Source organism: Equus quagga, chromosome 13, assembly GCF_021613505.1.
Source record: "Equus quagga isolate Etosha38 chromosome 13, UCLA_HA_Equagga_1.0, whole genome shotgun sequence".
Classification (NCBI taxonomy): domain Eukaryota; kingdom Metazoa; phylum Chordata; class Mammalia; order Perissodactyla; family Equidae; genus Equus; species Equus quagga.
The window spans coordinates 42,694,621-42,710,277 of NC_060279.1; the positions used below are offsets into that span (position 1 = coordinate 42,694,621).

General features: G+C 39.0%; 1 protein-coding gene across 1 annotated transcript in view; it reads right to left on the reverse strand.

The window, feature by feature from the left end:
- Positions 1–3,105: 3,105 nt before the first annotated feature.
- VPS45 (vacuolar protein sorting 45 homolog) overlaps positions 3,106–15,657 on the reverse strand; it is a 60,805-nt gene continuing 48,253 nt past the window's right edge. The window contains exon 15 of the mRNA XM_046684221.1: positions 3,106–3,729. Coding sequence (XP_046540177.1) covers positions 3,642–3,729 — 88 coding nt within the window. The 3' untranslated portion in view covers positions 3,106–3,641. The remainder of the gene's footprint in view (positions 3,730–15,657) is intronic.

Genomic DNA, 15,657 nt, shown 5'->3' on the forward strand with positions numbered 1-15,657 from the left:
ATATATAGAATAAATATTATTATTCCCACTTGGAAAATGAGGAAATGGCATGGCAAATCAATCGACTTGCCCAAGTTTACACAGCAAGTTACTGGCTAAATGGATTAGAATCCAGGTTTTCTGACACCAGTCTATTGTTTAGGCTTCACACACACACACACACACACACACACATACTTACTCTCCTCTTTCCTTCCCACCATCTCTATTTCCCAACTTCTCTGTTTAAAAAGTGATTTAAAAAGAATGAGAAAATCCGGGGTATCTTCATAAGTGAGGAAGCAAAATGGTGAGGAAACTAGCCTGCGTGATCTTTTGAGGGCTTGCTGGCCAGGCAGGTAGGAGTGTTTTGGACTTACACTTTAAATAGATTCTGTTTTATGGGAAAAAAGTAATTCATGACTTGTTCCATCTTCCTCCTAGGTCAGCAAATATCTGAGGGCTTCCTAGAAGCAAGGGCCTGGGGTCCCTGTGTGCTGCGTCAGGCAGGACAGGAGCTTTGTGGAACATCAGGCAGAAGGACTGTTGAAAAACCAAAGCCCTCCAAAGTAATTTTCAGATTCCAGAACAGATGCATGTGGGCTGGAGAACCTTCCCTTCTTATTTGCTCCTTAAGATGTTACATAAATCTTGGGTTTTCTCTCTCTCTCTCATTAACCTGCACTGCCGCACTGCCTCATCTTATCATCCTATAATATGGACAAAAGCCTGAGGGCTTCCCAGGAGGGTGTGTAAGGTAAAGAAAAAACAGCTGAGAGGAATGGGGAGAAAGGAGATGGACAGCATGACATTCAGCTTTTCCCTTACTTTGTCTCCGTTGGTCCTTTTACTCAACCCTCTTTCCAGATGCCATACTCTTCCCCTGGTCTGTTCTTCGAGCTGACTTCTCTCTTGCCAGGTGACCTTCATGGCACCTGAATTGGGATCTATGAATTGGGACTGTTTCCAAAGACCAATTTTTTTTTTTTTTTGAGGAAGACTAGCCCTGAGCTAACATCCGTGCCCATTTTCCTTTACTTTTTTTATATGTGGCTTGCCAAGCGGTGCCATGTCTACACCCGGGATCCAAACAGGCAAACCCTGGGCCACCAAAGGGAACGTGTGAACTTAACCGCTGTGCCACCGGGCCCGGCCCCGGCCCCAAAGACCAATTTTTAAGTGAGAAATGTCAGAGTAAAACCTTATGGTTTCCTTTACACATTTTCATAGTACTGGCTCCTCTGTGAGCTTGACACTACCACCCAAGCCAATTTCTCTCTTTGGTGGAGATTAAATACTGGGAGACTCATGATGGGGTTACCTCCCTAACTGCGGCCACCATGGATAAGACAACTGCCAGTAGCTTTATTCTTCAATCGACTATTTTATAAGTAACTCCACTTCAGGGAGGAAGAAGGGAGCTGTAAGAGATAAGGACTTGTGAATTACTGCCTGCAAGTTTACTTGGCAGAAACTGTTATCTAAACAGTTGTTTAGTTAAAAACAAGTACTCTGGCTTTTGTAGAGTAAATGGGACAGAGAGGTTTTGACTAGGGCACTTTAATCTACTGAAGAGAGGTCATTAAAAACATATAAGACCTTAATTAAAATGTTTTTAAAGGGAAAAAATAAAGTACCAGTAATAATGTAATCAGCTCTGTAAATGTTAAATAAAAATATGAACCTTTGATCCTTAATCAAGAAATGCTAACTTTTGGCACCAAACATCCTGATGGTAAGGCTCATTTCTTAGACTTCTTGATATTGTTAGTTGAGTAGGTACAGTAGCAGCAGGCAAATAATGAGGAGAGCGACATAAGAAAAGTCTCTGTTTTGTTTTTTTTTTTTTGAGGAAGATTGGCCCTGAGCTAACTGCTGCCAATCCTCCTCTTTTTGCTGAGGAAGACTGGCCCTGAGCTAACATCCATGCCCATCTTCCTCTACTTTCTATGTGGGACGCCTACCACAGCATGCTTGCCAAGCGGTGCCATGTCCGCACCCGGGATCCAGGCCGGTGAACCCCGGGCTGCGGAAGCAGAACATGCACACTTAACCGCTGCGCCACCGGCCGGCCCCTGAAAAGTCTCTTTTCTTATTCTTCTTATTCTTCAGACTTATCTTGCCAAGAGAAAGGGAAGCACAGATAATTCTGCTTGGAGGAGGAAAGTTTCTATTTATTTGAAAAGACTATGTAACTTGTAAAAAGCTGCATTTAAAATACTGTCTTCCTAAGTGAAGTCCGTCTCACTTTTTCAGTAGTATAAAAAATTAAGAATTAAAATGTACCCAAAGGGACCCTCAAAAACAAGGAAGAAAGAAAAGAAAAGAAAAGAAAAGAAAAGAACTTAGCTCTTAGCTCTACCATGGACTTTCGCCCTGAGGGCTTCACGTGAGGGCGTGTAAGGTAAAGAAACAATGGTTGAGAGCTGAGAGGAATGGGGAAAAGGGAGATGGAGAGAATGACCTTTAGCTTTTCTCTCAATTTCTTGAACTGCTGATTAATGCAGTGGGAGGGTTGACAGGAATCCAATCGTTTTGCCTAGTGATTTTGTTTTCCCAACTTAGAGACAGGGATCAATCTTATTATTAGTCAAATTTCATTGAGTGTTTACAATGTCCTAAGTACTTATATATATCTCATTTTATCCTTACAATCCTATTAGGAAGATGCTTTATTACTCTTGTTTTATAGATGAGGAAACTGAGCCACAAAGACACTAAATAACATTCCCAAAGCCACACAACTGTGACATAGATTTCAGCCTAGGCTATCTGATGCTAGAGAATGTTTATCAATATAAAAGAAAGGTTTAAAAAAAAAAATAAAGACTTACCAAGAACCAGGGAGGAATTGTGCCGTGGTGGTTTTGCTATGATTTGAGGATGCCATAATTTTCTGGAATCAATGACATCATCACTTTCCACTGCTTTCAAGAGAAGTGAAATTGACACTAAAATTTATTATTTGCCTTGAATTTATTATTTTCCTTGACATACTTTAAATGCCTTTCAGGTGGAGGCAATGCCTTCGCTGTGTTTGGTGTAAAGCCAGCTCATGCTTCATCTCATGAATTCTCATAAATAGTTATTAACCCCAAAGAAACAAAAACAAATCACTTGTATCTTCATAAAATGGATTTTTATTGTAGTCATACATGGTTTCTCAGTGCCACAGAGAATTGCAATGTAGGGACACACAATTTCTGGATGGCTCTCTGCAGAAACATGCCGAGTTTTCAGAAATGAGTTGTGCAGGAACGTGGTTAATGAAAAGTAAAAGGGGTCAAGAGAAGAGAGAGTGTACAGCATGTGCATCAAACGATTACTTTTTAAAACTCCTCTAAGCTCTGATAACCCTTTTCTCAAGTAAGATCCCAACAAAATTCATCAGAAGCTGAAGTGATTGTGCTATACACAAGGAATACATGTAGTTATTTGATAAGGAAACCAAGAGAAAAGTGGGTTGGGATGGGCTCAGACTTATTTTCAACTCATCACTGGGAGACTTGGTATCTGTGCCAACAGTTCAGTAATCAGCAGGCTACCTGGAGATGGGTTTTAACAACAAGCACAAAACCCAAGGCTCTTCTCCAGCACTTCTGGTCAGCGGGGAAAGCCTGCAGTGAGGCAAGAGGGGAAGCTGCGCCATTCTCCTCACCATTTCATCTTCTGCTTGTTGACCTCGACATAACTTGAGAGCTCTCCTTATTTCGGCTGTGCAGTCCAGAAGCTAGAACTTCCTCTAGGAAACTGACCAGTAGATTTGAGGTTAATCAAAGGAAAAAACAAAAGCATCTTCAAAAATAGAATATCTTGTTCATGACATCTAAGTAGATAAAAAGATATCACGGACAGTATACAAGAAGTACTGGTCTGATATTTGGGTGCAGAATAGGAGCATCAGTGAGCACTAAAACATCCTGACTAGAAGGAGAGCCCCTCTGTGCTCTTGCCCAGGGTTCTCTCTGTCTTTTTTAGCATTAAGCTCTGAAGATCTGTTAAGACTAACATTTCAGGTTTGAAATTTCTAGTTAGGAACCCAGAATTTTTAAGGGCAAGACTACTGTACTAACTCAGAACCATGTCAGCACCTCTTAATACACTCTTGAAACTGCCTCAGAACTTGTATTGGCCTCTTGTCTCTTCCTTATCCAATCTATTCTCCAAAGTGGCAGTGGAGTGAATTTTCTAAAATGCAGATTATATCCTATTGCGTACTTTCCCCTCTTCTGTTTTAAAACCTTTCTTTTGCTCACAGAATAATGTACAGATTAAAATTCAAGGCCCTCTGTGATGCGGCCTAACAATAAGCAATATGTGTATTTATTTTGTTCTGAAACTGTTTTAAGCCATCTATGTATGTGTATACATACGTATGAAATAGATACTATTATCCTCATTTAAAAAATGAAGAAACCAAGCTATAGAGGGGTTAAGTGACTTGCCAAGGCCACAACAGCTAGCAAGTGGCTTAGCTGGGATTCAAACCCAGGCTCTAGAATGCAGGCCCTTCGGCAGCACACGATACCGCCTCTCACTTGTCTGGTTCCGTCTCCCACCACGCAGCCAATGTGCCCTCCATGACTGACCCCTCACTGTTCCCTAAACACGTCATGAGCTTTCATACCTTTATGCTTTTGCTCTTATGATGTCCTATGTCTGAAATGATGGACTACTCTTCTTTGTCTGATAAAATCCTCTTTATTCTTTCAGGTTGAGGATTAAAAGTTGCCTTTTCTGTGAAGCCTTCCCAAACTCCTCCATGCTGAACTAATCACTCCCACCACTATGATCACTCGGTCCTGGTGCTATTTTAGCACTGTATTAGTATTAACTAGGCACTCTATATATTATTGTTGCCAAAATAGACTGTGAGCTCCTTAGGGTTGGGACTAAGACTTATTCAGCTTGCATCTCCACCACTTAGCACAGAGCTGACACCTAGTAGGCAGCCAATAAAGGTATACTGAATAAATGAATTACTTAAAATAGTGACCGGTGGCGAGAGAGCCTTCTCTAAAAAACAGGAGTTTTGGGGGCAGTATTTGTAAGTATGCGGGACTCATTCTCAGGAGACAGATCTATATAGCACACAGAAGGTTGGAGGAATGACCTGGTACCCTATTATTACCATTGTTTTGCAGTTTTAGACCCGGAAGATTCTGGGCTTAGAGGATTTAAAGTTCAAACTCCTTTGCAAAAGAAAAAAATGGTGAAGTAGAGGGAAAGGAGTAGAAGCTAAAGTCATTTATTCCTCTGCCGAAATACAGGCACCTCTGTCTGGCTTGGCTTTTTGACCAGTTGGACTGAAGACACTTGGAGGTCACAAAACAAATGTCAGGAAAAGGGGCAGCATTGCTTTTTTGAAAGATAACACAAGAAGTCTTTGATTGGTGACGTTTAGTAAGAATAAAACAAAAGTGCCGGGAAAGCCTACAGGAATTTCTCAGGTGATCTGTGCTTCACTTCAGACTCTGCTACATGTGCAAAGGAAAGGAGTAACTTTCTGGAAACTATACTTAAAGATCCACCTCTGTGTATTAACAAGATCTTACTTTCTCCACTGCAAAGAGAAAACACTATTTATATTTGCCAAGCCTAATTTTGTATCCCAGGGCCATTGTGACTTTTTAAAACAATCTCCATTTGGGGACTTTGATGAGTCACTGCAGAATGCTTTAAAAATTATGGGCGATGAACATATTTGTATCTGTACCCCAAATTTAGACTATGTTTAAAAACAACAAAAAAGAATACTCTTTCTTTTGTAGATTTGTTTAAAATCAGTCTCACTTAAAAAGCAAACTCAAAAATCCCCTTATCCTGTGGTACTATAATCCAATTCAATTCAGCTCAGTTCAATTCAGTTTAATGAGTGTTCACCGAGCATCCATTATGAAGTAGGCACTAAGCTAGTTGTACAAATCAACACTTGTTATGATTCCTACCTTTAAGGGGCTCTCAGTCAGAGACAGATACACAATCACAACTCAGTGTGAGACACAGTGTAACAGAGACGGTACCAGGAGCTAACCTAGTGGATTAATGCCATTGCTTGTCTTGGTTTGTGCAACAAAACCTCGACACCTTGGTGATCAAGGGTGCTTTCCCAACTATATGGAGAGAAGGAAGGTGACGGAAAAAGCCCTGATTTTAGAAAGTCAACTGCAGAAAGTCTTGCATCACATGTTGAAAAAGAAGTTTTTCCACTTTTAAGTCTTTGGTAAGGGACTAGAGGCTAACATTTCTAGGATTTTAAATTTTAATCACTAAAGTAATTGAGCTGAACAATTGTGTTCCTAAATAAAGCTATATCTTATAACAAAACCATATTCCTGTCTGTCTATCTATCTCTTCCTCTTTTTTCACTATCTGTCTCTTCCTCTTTTTTCCTCTATCCATCTATCTATCTATCTCTCCCTCTTTTTTTCACTATACTCCACAGTTAGAAATTACATGTGAGTTTCCTATTATACCAAAGACACCAAAGGAATCTAGAATCAAATCTGATGAGTGATATAATGAAAAAGATGAATGGAATTTCTGGGGAGCAGGAAAACAGAAAAAGGTTTTCAGGAAAATAATGAGAAAAAAGCCCAAGGTATTTGCCTTAATGGAGTAATAAGCTTCTAATTAGAACCAAACACTTAGCTGGAGATGCTGGAAGATAGGAGTGGCTGAGAGAGAAGAATAGGATGGAACTTTTACTAGTTCAAAATACTGAAAACTCGCCTCTCAATTCCCACTGCTTTCAGTTTTCAGAGCTACTACTATGTTTCATACCTCTTTGCTTTTGCACATACTATTCTCTCTGCCTAGAAGGCTGCCCCATCCCTCTCACACTTTATCTAGTGGAACTATGCATCTTTTAAAACCCAGAGCTCACATTATCACTCCTCTAGGAATTCATTTAGCTACATATCTATTTTCCAGGTAAGTCTGCGAGCTATTTGAGGGCACAGGGAATACATGAATATACTTCTTTTGTGAAAGTTTTCAATAGTACACACAGAGCTCAACCTTCCTTGATCCTTCTTCTTCCCACCACTCTTTCCAGAGATAACAATTTGATCAACAAATATTTACTAAGTGCCTACTACATGCCAGGTGCTGTTCTAGAAGCTGTGAATACAGAAATAAGCAAAGTAAAAAAACTCTGCCCTCACGGAACTTATATATTCCAATGGGGGAGGAAGGAAGATAAACAAAATTAAGAAGTAAAATATAATAATAAAAACACAACAGTAATAATGGTGAACACATATCACTTACTATATGTGAGGTAACGTTCCAATGAGATAGAAACTATCCCACTTGACAAAGAAATTGAGGCACAGAGAAATCAAAGTCTTACATCTCGAAAGTAACAGAGTTGGGATACAAACCCAGACAACCTGGCTTCAGAGTTTGTTCTCTTAACCATGACGCTACCCTGCTTCTCTCTAATATGCTAGATGAAGAAAATGCTATGGAGAAAAATAAAGCAGGTTTGAAGGAAAGTTGGAGGTGTTGTTGGTGGTGTGAGATTTTAAATACAGTGGTCAAGGAAAGTCTCACCGAGAAACTGACCTTTGAGCCAAGACCTGAATGAGGCAATGGAGCATATCTCTGAGGGAAGAGCAAGTACGAGGGGACCAAGCCCTGGTATCTTCAGGGAACAGAAAGGCGGCTGGTTGTGGCTGGAGTGAAGGGAGTGCAGTGTTGGGTAGTAAGAGATGAGATTAAAGATGGTAAGGAAGAGGATGGAGGGGAGTGTGAAGATGAGATCATGTAAGGCCTAGGAGGTTATTGTAAGGAATTTGATTTTTACTTTGAGTAAGACGGGAAACATCTGGAGGATTTTGCACAGAGATGTGACATGCCCTGAATTAAGAATTTTCACAGGATCATTCTACTGCTATATTGACAAGAGACTGTACAGGTCAAGGGATAGGCAGTTGTAATGAGGGTGGCATGGACAATAGATGGTGGCAGGGCAGTAGTGGCAAGAGGGCATCAGATTCTGGACATATTTTGAAGGGAAGGATCACAAGATTTACTGATGAATCAGGATGTAGGTGTGAGAGAAAGAGGGGAGTTAAGAAAAGACCAAGGTTTTTGGCCTAAGCAACTAGAAGAATGGATATGCAATTAACTGGTATGGGAAGTCTGAGGGAGGGCTATGTTTAGGAAGAAATATCAGATGCTTGGTTTTGATCATGTTAAATATGGATGTTTATTAGACATTGAAGTGAAGTGTCAAGTAGACAGATGGACATACAAATCTGGAGTTTGGGGGAGAAGTTCGGACTAGAAACAGTGGTTCTCAGCGGGAAAGGGTATGATTTTATCCCCAGCGGACATTTGGCAATGTCTGGAAGCATTTTTGGTTGTCATAACTGGTGGAGTGCTACTGGCATCTAGTTTGTAGACACCAGGAATGTTGCTGAATATTCTGCAATGCACAGGACGGTTTCCCACAACAAAGAATTATCTGACCCCAAATACCAATTGCACCGAGGTTGAGAAACTCTGAATTAGAGATACGAATTTGGGAGTCATTAGTGGATATAATTTAAAGCCACAATACCGGATGTGATTGCCAAGGGAGTGGGTGTGTATAGATAGAGAAGAAAAGAGGTAGTCCAAGGACAGAGTTCCAGAGAATCCAAAAATAGGAGAAATGAACAAAAGAGACAGAGAAGGAATGGCCAGTGAGGTAAGAGGACCAGGAGAGTATAGTTTCTGGAAGCTAAGTGATAAAAGTGTTTCAAAGCCAAGGGACTGATCAACTGTGTCAAATACTACTGATATGTCAAGAAAATGAGCGCTAAAAGTTGACTCTAGACTTAGCTATGAGGAAGTCCCAGGGACCACAACAAGAGCAATTTTGAGGAGGGGATGGAAGCCTGAATGGAGTAGCTTAAGTGCAGAGGTGAGGTTTAATATGTGGGTTTAAGAGAACATGTAAGAAGAGGAATTAGAGACAGTGAGTATAAATAATTCTTGAAGAATTTTGCTATAAAAGAGAACAGAGAAATGGTACAGAACTTGGAAAGAGATAGGAGGTTTATAGAGGGTCTTTAACAATGGGAGAGAAAGCAGCATGTTTTGGGGCTGGCCCCATGGCATAATGGTTAAGTTCGATGTGCTCTGCTTCAGCAGCCTGGGTTTGTGGGTTTGGACCCTGGGCGTGGACCTACACCACTCGTTAGCCATGATGTGGTGGCGACTCACATACAAAATAGAGGAAGATTGGGACAGATGTTAGCTCAGGGCTAACTTGCCTCAAGCACAAAAAGAGGAGGATTGGCAACGGATGTTAACTCGGGGCTAATCTTCCTCAGAAAAAAAAAAAACCCAACAAAACAAAAAAAATCTCCAGCATCTTTCTATGCTTCTATGAATGATCCAATAGAGTGGAAAAACCAGTTTAGGAGAGGAGTGAGTTTGGAGTGATATCCTGGAGTAGGTGAGGGGATGGGATCTGGCACCCGAGAGGAAGGACTGGGCTTGGCTAGGAGCATTGATCCACCGTGACGCAATGGAAGGCAGAGGGTAGCACGGCAGTGAGAGCTGTGGAAGTTCTCTTCTAATGGCTTCTCTTAGCAGTTAATGCATATCTTGAGTAATATCTTCTTGATCTGTATAAAGAATCCTTAGTATAAAGTAGATGTTGAATTGTTTGCTGAATGAATACATGAATCAGATTCATACTGTTTCAAGAAGTTAAGACTCCAGCTTAAATGTTACCTATTGTGCTAAATTTTTCCTAAATATCCAACAGCAATTTTATTAGAAGCAAGGCAAAAGGTTGGCATTCGACATCTCTGTCTGAAAATACTAGGAATCTCATCACAGAGGTCATCCTGCTCTTCACTAGATGTATACTTTACCCATGAAGAACCTCTCAGTATTTCTCAAATGTGCTATACCTTTTTTTCCCTCCTGTCCTTTACCATGCTGTTTCCTCAGTCCTGACTGCCCTTTCTTTCTATGGAAATCCAACTTATTCTGTAAGGTCTAGCTCAAATGCTGTCTCCTCTGTGAAGACTTTCTTGATTAGCCTACCAAAATCAATTATTTCTATTTAGGATCCACTTTATTTAACTTACACACATTAACACTTCTCAAGTTTTTGTATCTAAAAACCCCTAGCAACAGAAGAGAAAGAATTTATTAGTCTTGAGGGTATAATCCAAATTGGTTTACCAGCTTATACCTTTCTTTGAAGTCTGGTATTATGTTTTAAAAATGCATAACAATTTTATGTTATTTTTCATAAAAGAACCTTTTAAATTTTGACATGAACATATTTTAAGGTACTTATCAGTTACATTGTTTAGTTCTACCCCTGAACATCCCCCCACATGAGAAGAAAATAAACACTTCAAAAGATGTGTCATGTTTATTTTGTACCTTTGTGTATCGCTGGGACTAATCATATCCTAATTTGAGAAATACAGATTTGTTTGACTCCCCCAGTGGCCCATAGGATCACTAAAGATGGGGACATCTTTTTTCTTTGTATTTTACCCCTGCCTTAAAGCAGCTACTTAATAAATATCTTCCCTCTTGCTCCCAAACAATAAAATGATATCATTCTATCAATATCCTTGGCTCACGTTTCTTCTTGCTGCTCTTTGATAGAAGTAACAGTAAACAAAACAAAACAAAAACTCAATGACTCAAATGTCTGTGGACAGGTGAATGGAGAAGTAAACTGTGGTGTGCTCACACAATGGAATGTTATACAGCACTGAAAAATGAATGAACAAGGTTACATGGAATAATACAGATGAATCTCAGAAGCAATGTTTAATGAGAAAGGTAAGATACCATTTTGTATAAAGCTCAAAAATAAGCAAAACTAAACAATGTATTATTTAGAAATACATGGATAAGTGATAAAAATACTACTCTCCCCCAACAAAGCAAGGGAACTAACCAGAAAATTTAGGATAGTGCTTACTTGTTGTAGGGAGATAAGGGATGTAATTGGAGCAGAACACACAGATCCACATTATGGGCAATTTTTGAGTCCCTGAGTTAGGGGAAGGATTCAAGGGTGTTCATTATATTACTTTCTAACTTATATGTTACATATATTCTTCTATAAATATCAAATATTATATTAGAATACAGTAAATAAAAAGAAAGCTGAAGAGTTTTCTTTACTCTGGAGTTTCTTAGAATCTTTAACATGCTGTGAATTGTGTCTTTCCAGGAAAAGGATACAGTGTTTCCCAAACTTAGTTGGCTATAGACCCTTTTTTAATGGAATACCTTGCAATATCTCCCCAAACAAATTTTCTATAGAACCGACCTTGGGAAACACTCAATGAAGATATAAAATATTCCCTTGATTATAACCAATTCCATTGAGGTTACTTTATCCTATGACACTATCTTACCAACAATGTAACTGCCTATTAAAAAATGTAGCTACTGCTTCTTAGTTCCCACTTTAGTACTTGACACCTGATTTATGAAAAAACAAAAAGCAAAGCAAAACAAAACAAATAAACAGGAGCCCTTGGCCCTATTTCCTATCCCACTGAGAAGAAAAAGTACAAAAAAGCAATCAACTGGATTCTGCATGTCTCCAGCATTGTGCATATATCATTCATTGGAGGACCATGTGAGCAGAAGGGATTACCCCCATAGTCCACAGGGCAAAAGGTGGATTCCTCAGGGACAGAACTGCCTGTAATATCAGTTACACAGAGGTTGGAAAGGAGGTTATCGTCTGAGAATAAAAAGAGCTATAGATGTACTTTCTCACCACCATTCAAGACTGCATCAGTTTGTCAGAGCAACCACAACTACAGGAGTAGAACGGTGGCCACCAGAAAAAAAATACGAGAAACAAAGCCCCAAATAACCTAACTGTAGAAAGCATGGACACTGAAGACTCTGGGTAAGTCTATTAATTATAGATGTGCTGACCCTGGGGGCCTCAAAGGGGACATTTTAAGTGAGCACAAATGGAAATTGAGCTACTAAAATTTTTTCTCCTCACAGACCACAAAGGTCATCTGGTGATTGGACTACCTTCACAGTAAATTTTATCACTGCCCCAGTATATTCATACCTGAGATAATAATATAATTCTGGGGGCCGGCCCCGTGGCCGAGTGGTTGAGTTTGGGTGCTCCGCTTTGGAGGCCCAGGGTTTCGCTGGTTCAGATCCTGGGCACAGACATGGCACCGCTCATCAGGCCATGCTGAGGTGATGTCCCACATGCCACAACTAGAAGGACCCGCAACTAAAATATACAACTATGTACTGGGGGGAGTTGGGGAAAAAAAGAGAAAAAAAAGACGATTGGCAACAGTTGCTGGCTCAGGTACCGGTCTTTAAAAAAAAAAAAAATATATATATATATATATATATATATATATATAAAATTCTGTTCTTGAATTATTTTAAAGTAAGGGTTTTCAAAACAAGTGATTTGGAGGTATGGGTGATAACAGAGGTGGCAGTGATGAATATCTATACTTTTTTTACTTTATTCCCCCAAATCTAATAGTAATAATACAGCAGCAACAACTAACATTTATTGAGTGCTTACCCTGTGTCAGATTCTCCTCTAAGCATTTTATATACTTAATATCACCCAAACATCACAACAATGATATGAAGGAGCTATTATCACCTCCATTTTACAGTTGAGAAAACAGAGGCACAAAAGTTAAATACTTTGCCTAAAGTGATACAAGTAGACACATGGCAAAACTGGGATTTGAAAAAGGTAGTCTGGCACTGGAGCCCATGCTCTTCATTGCTATGCTGCACTGCCTCTTAAAAGATCAAAGGGTACCAAAAGGTGATTTACAAATAGCTTCCATTCGATCCCAGAAGCTCTCATGATAATCCTAGTGAAAGAAGATACGTTCTGAGGGATGCATCATTTAACTGGCGAGGGTAATACAGTCTTGGCAGAGAAAAGACAACTCAGGGCTGTGCTGAGGATAATCAACTAGATACTTTACTACTTGATAAGCCCAGTGGCATCAGGTTGATGACTTTTTAAAATTTGTGGAACATTTTTTTCTGATCATTAAAAAACAGAAATGTAGATAATATAGGAAATGAAGTAAACGAGTCACTTTTGTGTCACTACATAGAGTTATCATTTTTGAGCTCTTCCTTTCATTTTTAAGTTTTTATTGTTTAACTGACAAATCCTGAAACAACTATGCAAATACTGTATTGAGCCTCACATACTACACAAAAAGGCATATCCTATAAATTTGTAAGAGATAACATTTTCCAAAACGCAACATTCTAGCTGCGAGAAACATAAATCCATCCAATCTAGCTTAAGCAAAAGAAAAAAGCGTACTAGACGGGGTGGGCTCTATCACTGAACCAATGTCAGAAGATCAGTGCCTCATCAAGGCCTGAAATCTAGAACCGGAGGATGCTTTGAAACCAGACAGTATCTACCCCTCTGACTTTCTTGTTCCCATTTCTGTCTCTCTCATTTACTGGTCTCTTCTTTTAGCTTCACACTGTTTATCTGCTTCTTTCCTCTTTCTCTACATTGAAGTTGAAGCAAACTGTTTTTTAACCAACCTTCTCCATACAAATTGATGATTTTTAAATTTAAGTTTATTTATTTTTAAAAGGTTTTATTTTTTTCCTTTTTCTCCCCAAAGCCCCCCGGTACATAGTTGTATATTCTTCGTTGTGGGTCCTTCTAGTTGTGGCACGTGGGGCGCTGCCTCAGCGTGGTTTGATGAGCAGTGCCACGTCTGTGCCCAGGATTCGAACCAATGAAACACTGGGCTGCCTGCAGTGGAGCGCGCGAACTTAACCACTCCGCCACGGGGCCAGCCCCTAAGTTTATTTTTAAGAATCAGGAGCAGCAAACCTCAGTCTTGGCATGGGCGTGGTCTGAAGGTATAAACTGGTAAAATTTTTCTGCCTGGCAAATTAGTAATTTAGCATTTTAGAAGTGTTTATTTTCTCTGATGCAGTAATTTCATCTCAACATTGCTAGTGGCACATAGAATCTAGGATCATACAACTTTGAGCTTGAATTCCAGTTTTGCACTTCCCTTGCTATATGATCTAAGGCAAATTACTTAATTTTTCCATGTTCCAGTTTCTTCACTTGAAAATTGGGATCACAGCAATATTATCTCTTGAATCACGAAGATTAAATGAGACGATAAATGTAATGGAGTCAGCAGACTGTCTGGCTTGTAGTATATGCTCACTTATTATTATTCCAAGTGAACAGTTGGACAAGTGTGGAAAGATTTATACAAAATGTTTATTATACTGTTTGGTTTTGTTCACCACTGTATATCTAGTCTCAGGATAGTTCCTAGAATAAAGTAGGTACTCAATAAGTATTTGTTCAGTGAACAAAAAACTGAGAATTGGTTAAATAAATTGTGGTATAGATAACAGAATGCTACTCAGGCATTAAAAATGACATATATAAGTACTTTCACTGAAAGTACACGTACAGTATATTCTCTTACTTAAAAATATACATGTATACATTAATAGAAAAAGGTCTAAAAGGCTATACATCAAAATGTTGACATTTCCTATGCTGGGATGGTGGCAGTGTAAATATTTTATCTTCTTTTTTGCTTAGCTGTATTTAAATTTTGTGATGGAAAGCTATTTTTAATTTAAAAAAAATATGCTCCAGTGCACTAATAAGTTGGGATCGGGGGACATACCCATATTTGAATCTTGGATTAAATCCGGTTTTTTAAAAAAGCATCTTATTAGAGTTATTCATTTACATGCCTATTTTGCCATTGGACATTGAGATTCTTAAAAGATATAGAACATGTCTTCATCTTTCTAGTACTTAGCACAGAACCTTACACATAATCAGCAGTCAGTCAGTGCTGTCAGTGATAGGTGACACACTCCATCATAGCTCTTGCAAAGTGGTGTCTGCCACTTTGGTCACAGGAGGAAAGCAAACTCCCCCTAAAATCTCTACAAAGATGGTGGTGATTTCAACAGTTTTAAAACTGATCCTGAAATACCCATAAATGAAGAAGAATGTCCTCTAGATTCCTCTTCCTTTGAAATGCAAATTCTGTCACAGGATCCTAATTTTTCTGTAAATAATTCAGAGATCGAACCAACTTGTGGTTACAGGAGAAGGTCCAAGTTTCTAGTGTTACTTGTTTAGGTACAAATCTATAAAGTACCTGTTGATAATATGAATCAGCCCCCTCCCAGCTTCAAATTTACGTACAGAAATTCAAAATGCCAACTGTTTTCTAAGCGCCAAACTGTACTCTACAAAAACCACTAACATCACTGATTGTCAGAATGATTATCAACACTTAGGCATCATCTCAGGTAGTGACGAAACTAACAGCTGCCACTAATTTATCAAGTTCATAGTTTTTATTCTAAGACTAACACTGTCTTAAATCTTATTCTTAATTATCTTTGGATGACAAAAATCTTAAAACAAAACTAAATGATTCCTCACTTTTGTACTATTTTTTCCTGCTTTGGCTTACAATATTTCTTAGTAGGAAGAAAGCTTCACAAATTGTCCATTTGGCAAAAACATATTTTGCCTACCTTATAAATTTATAAGCAAGAGATTTAAAAAAAATCATAGCTGGATAAATATTCCTAATATATTATTTCAACTGAGTGCTTCAGGTCCCCAGACTGGAAACAAGGTCTCTGAGTTCAATT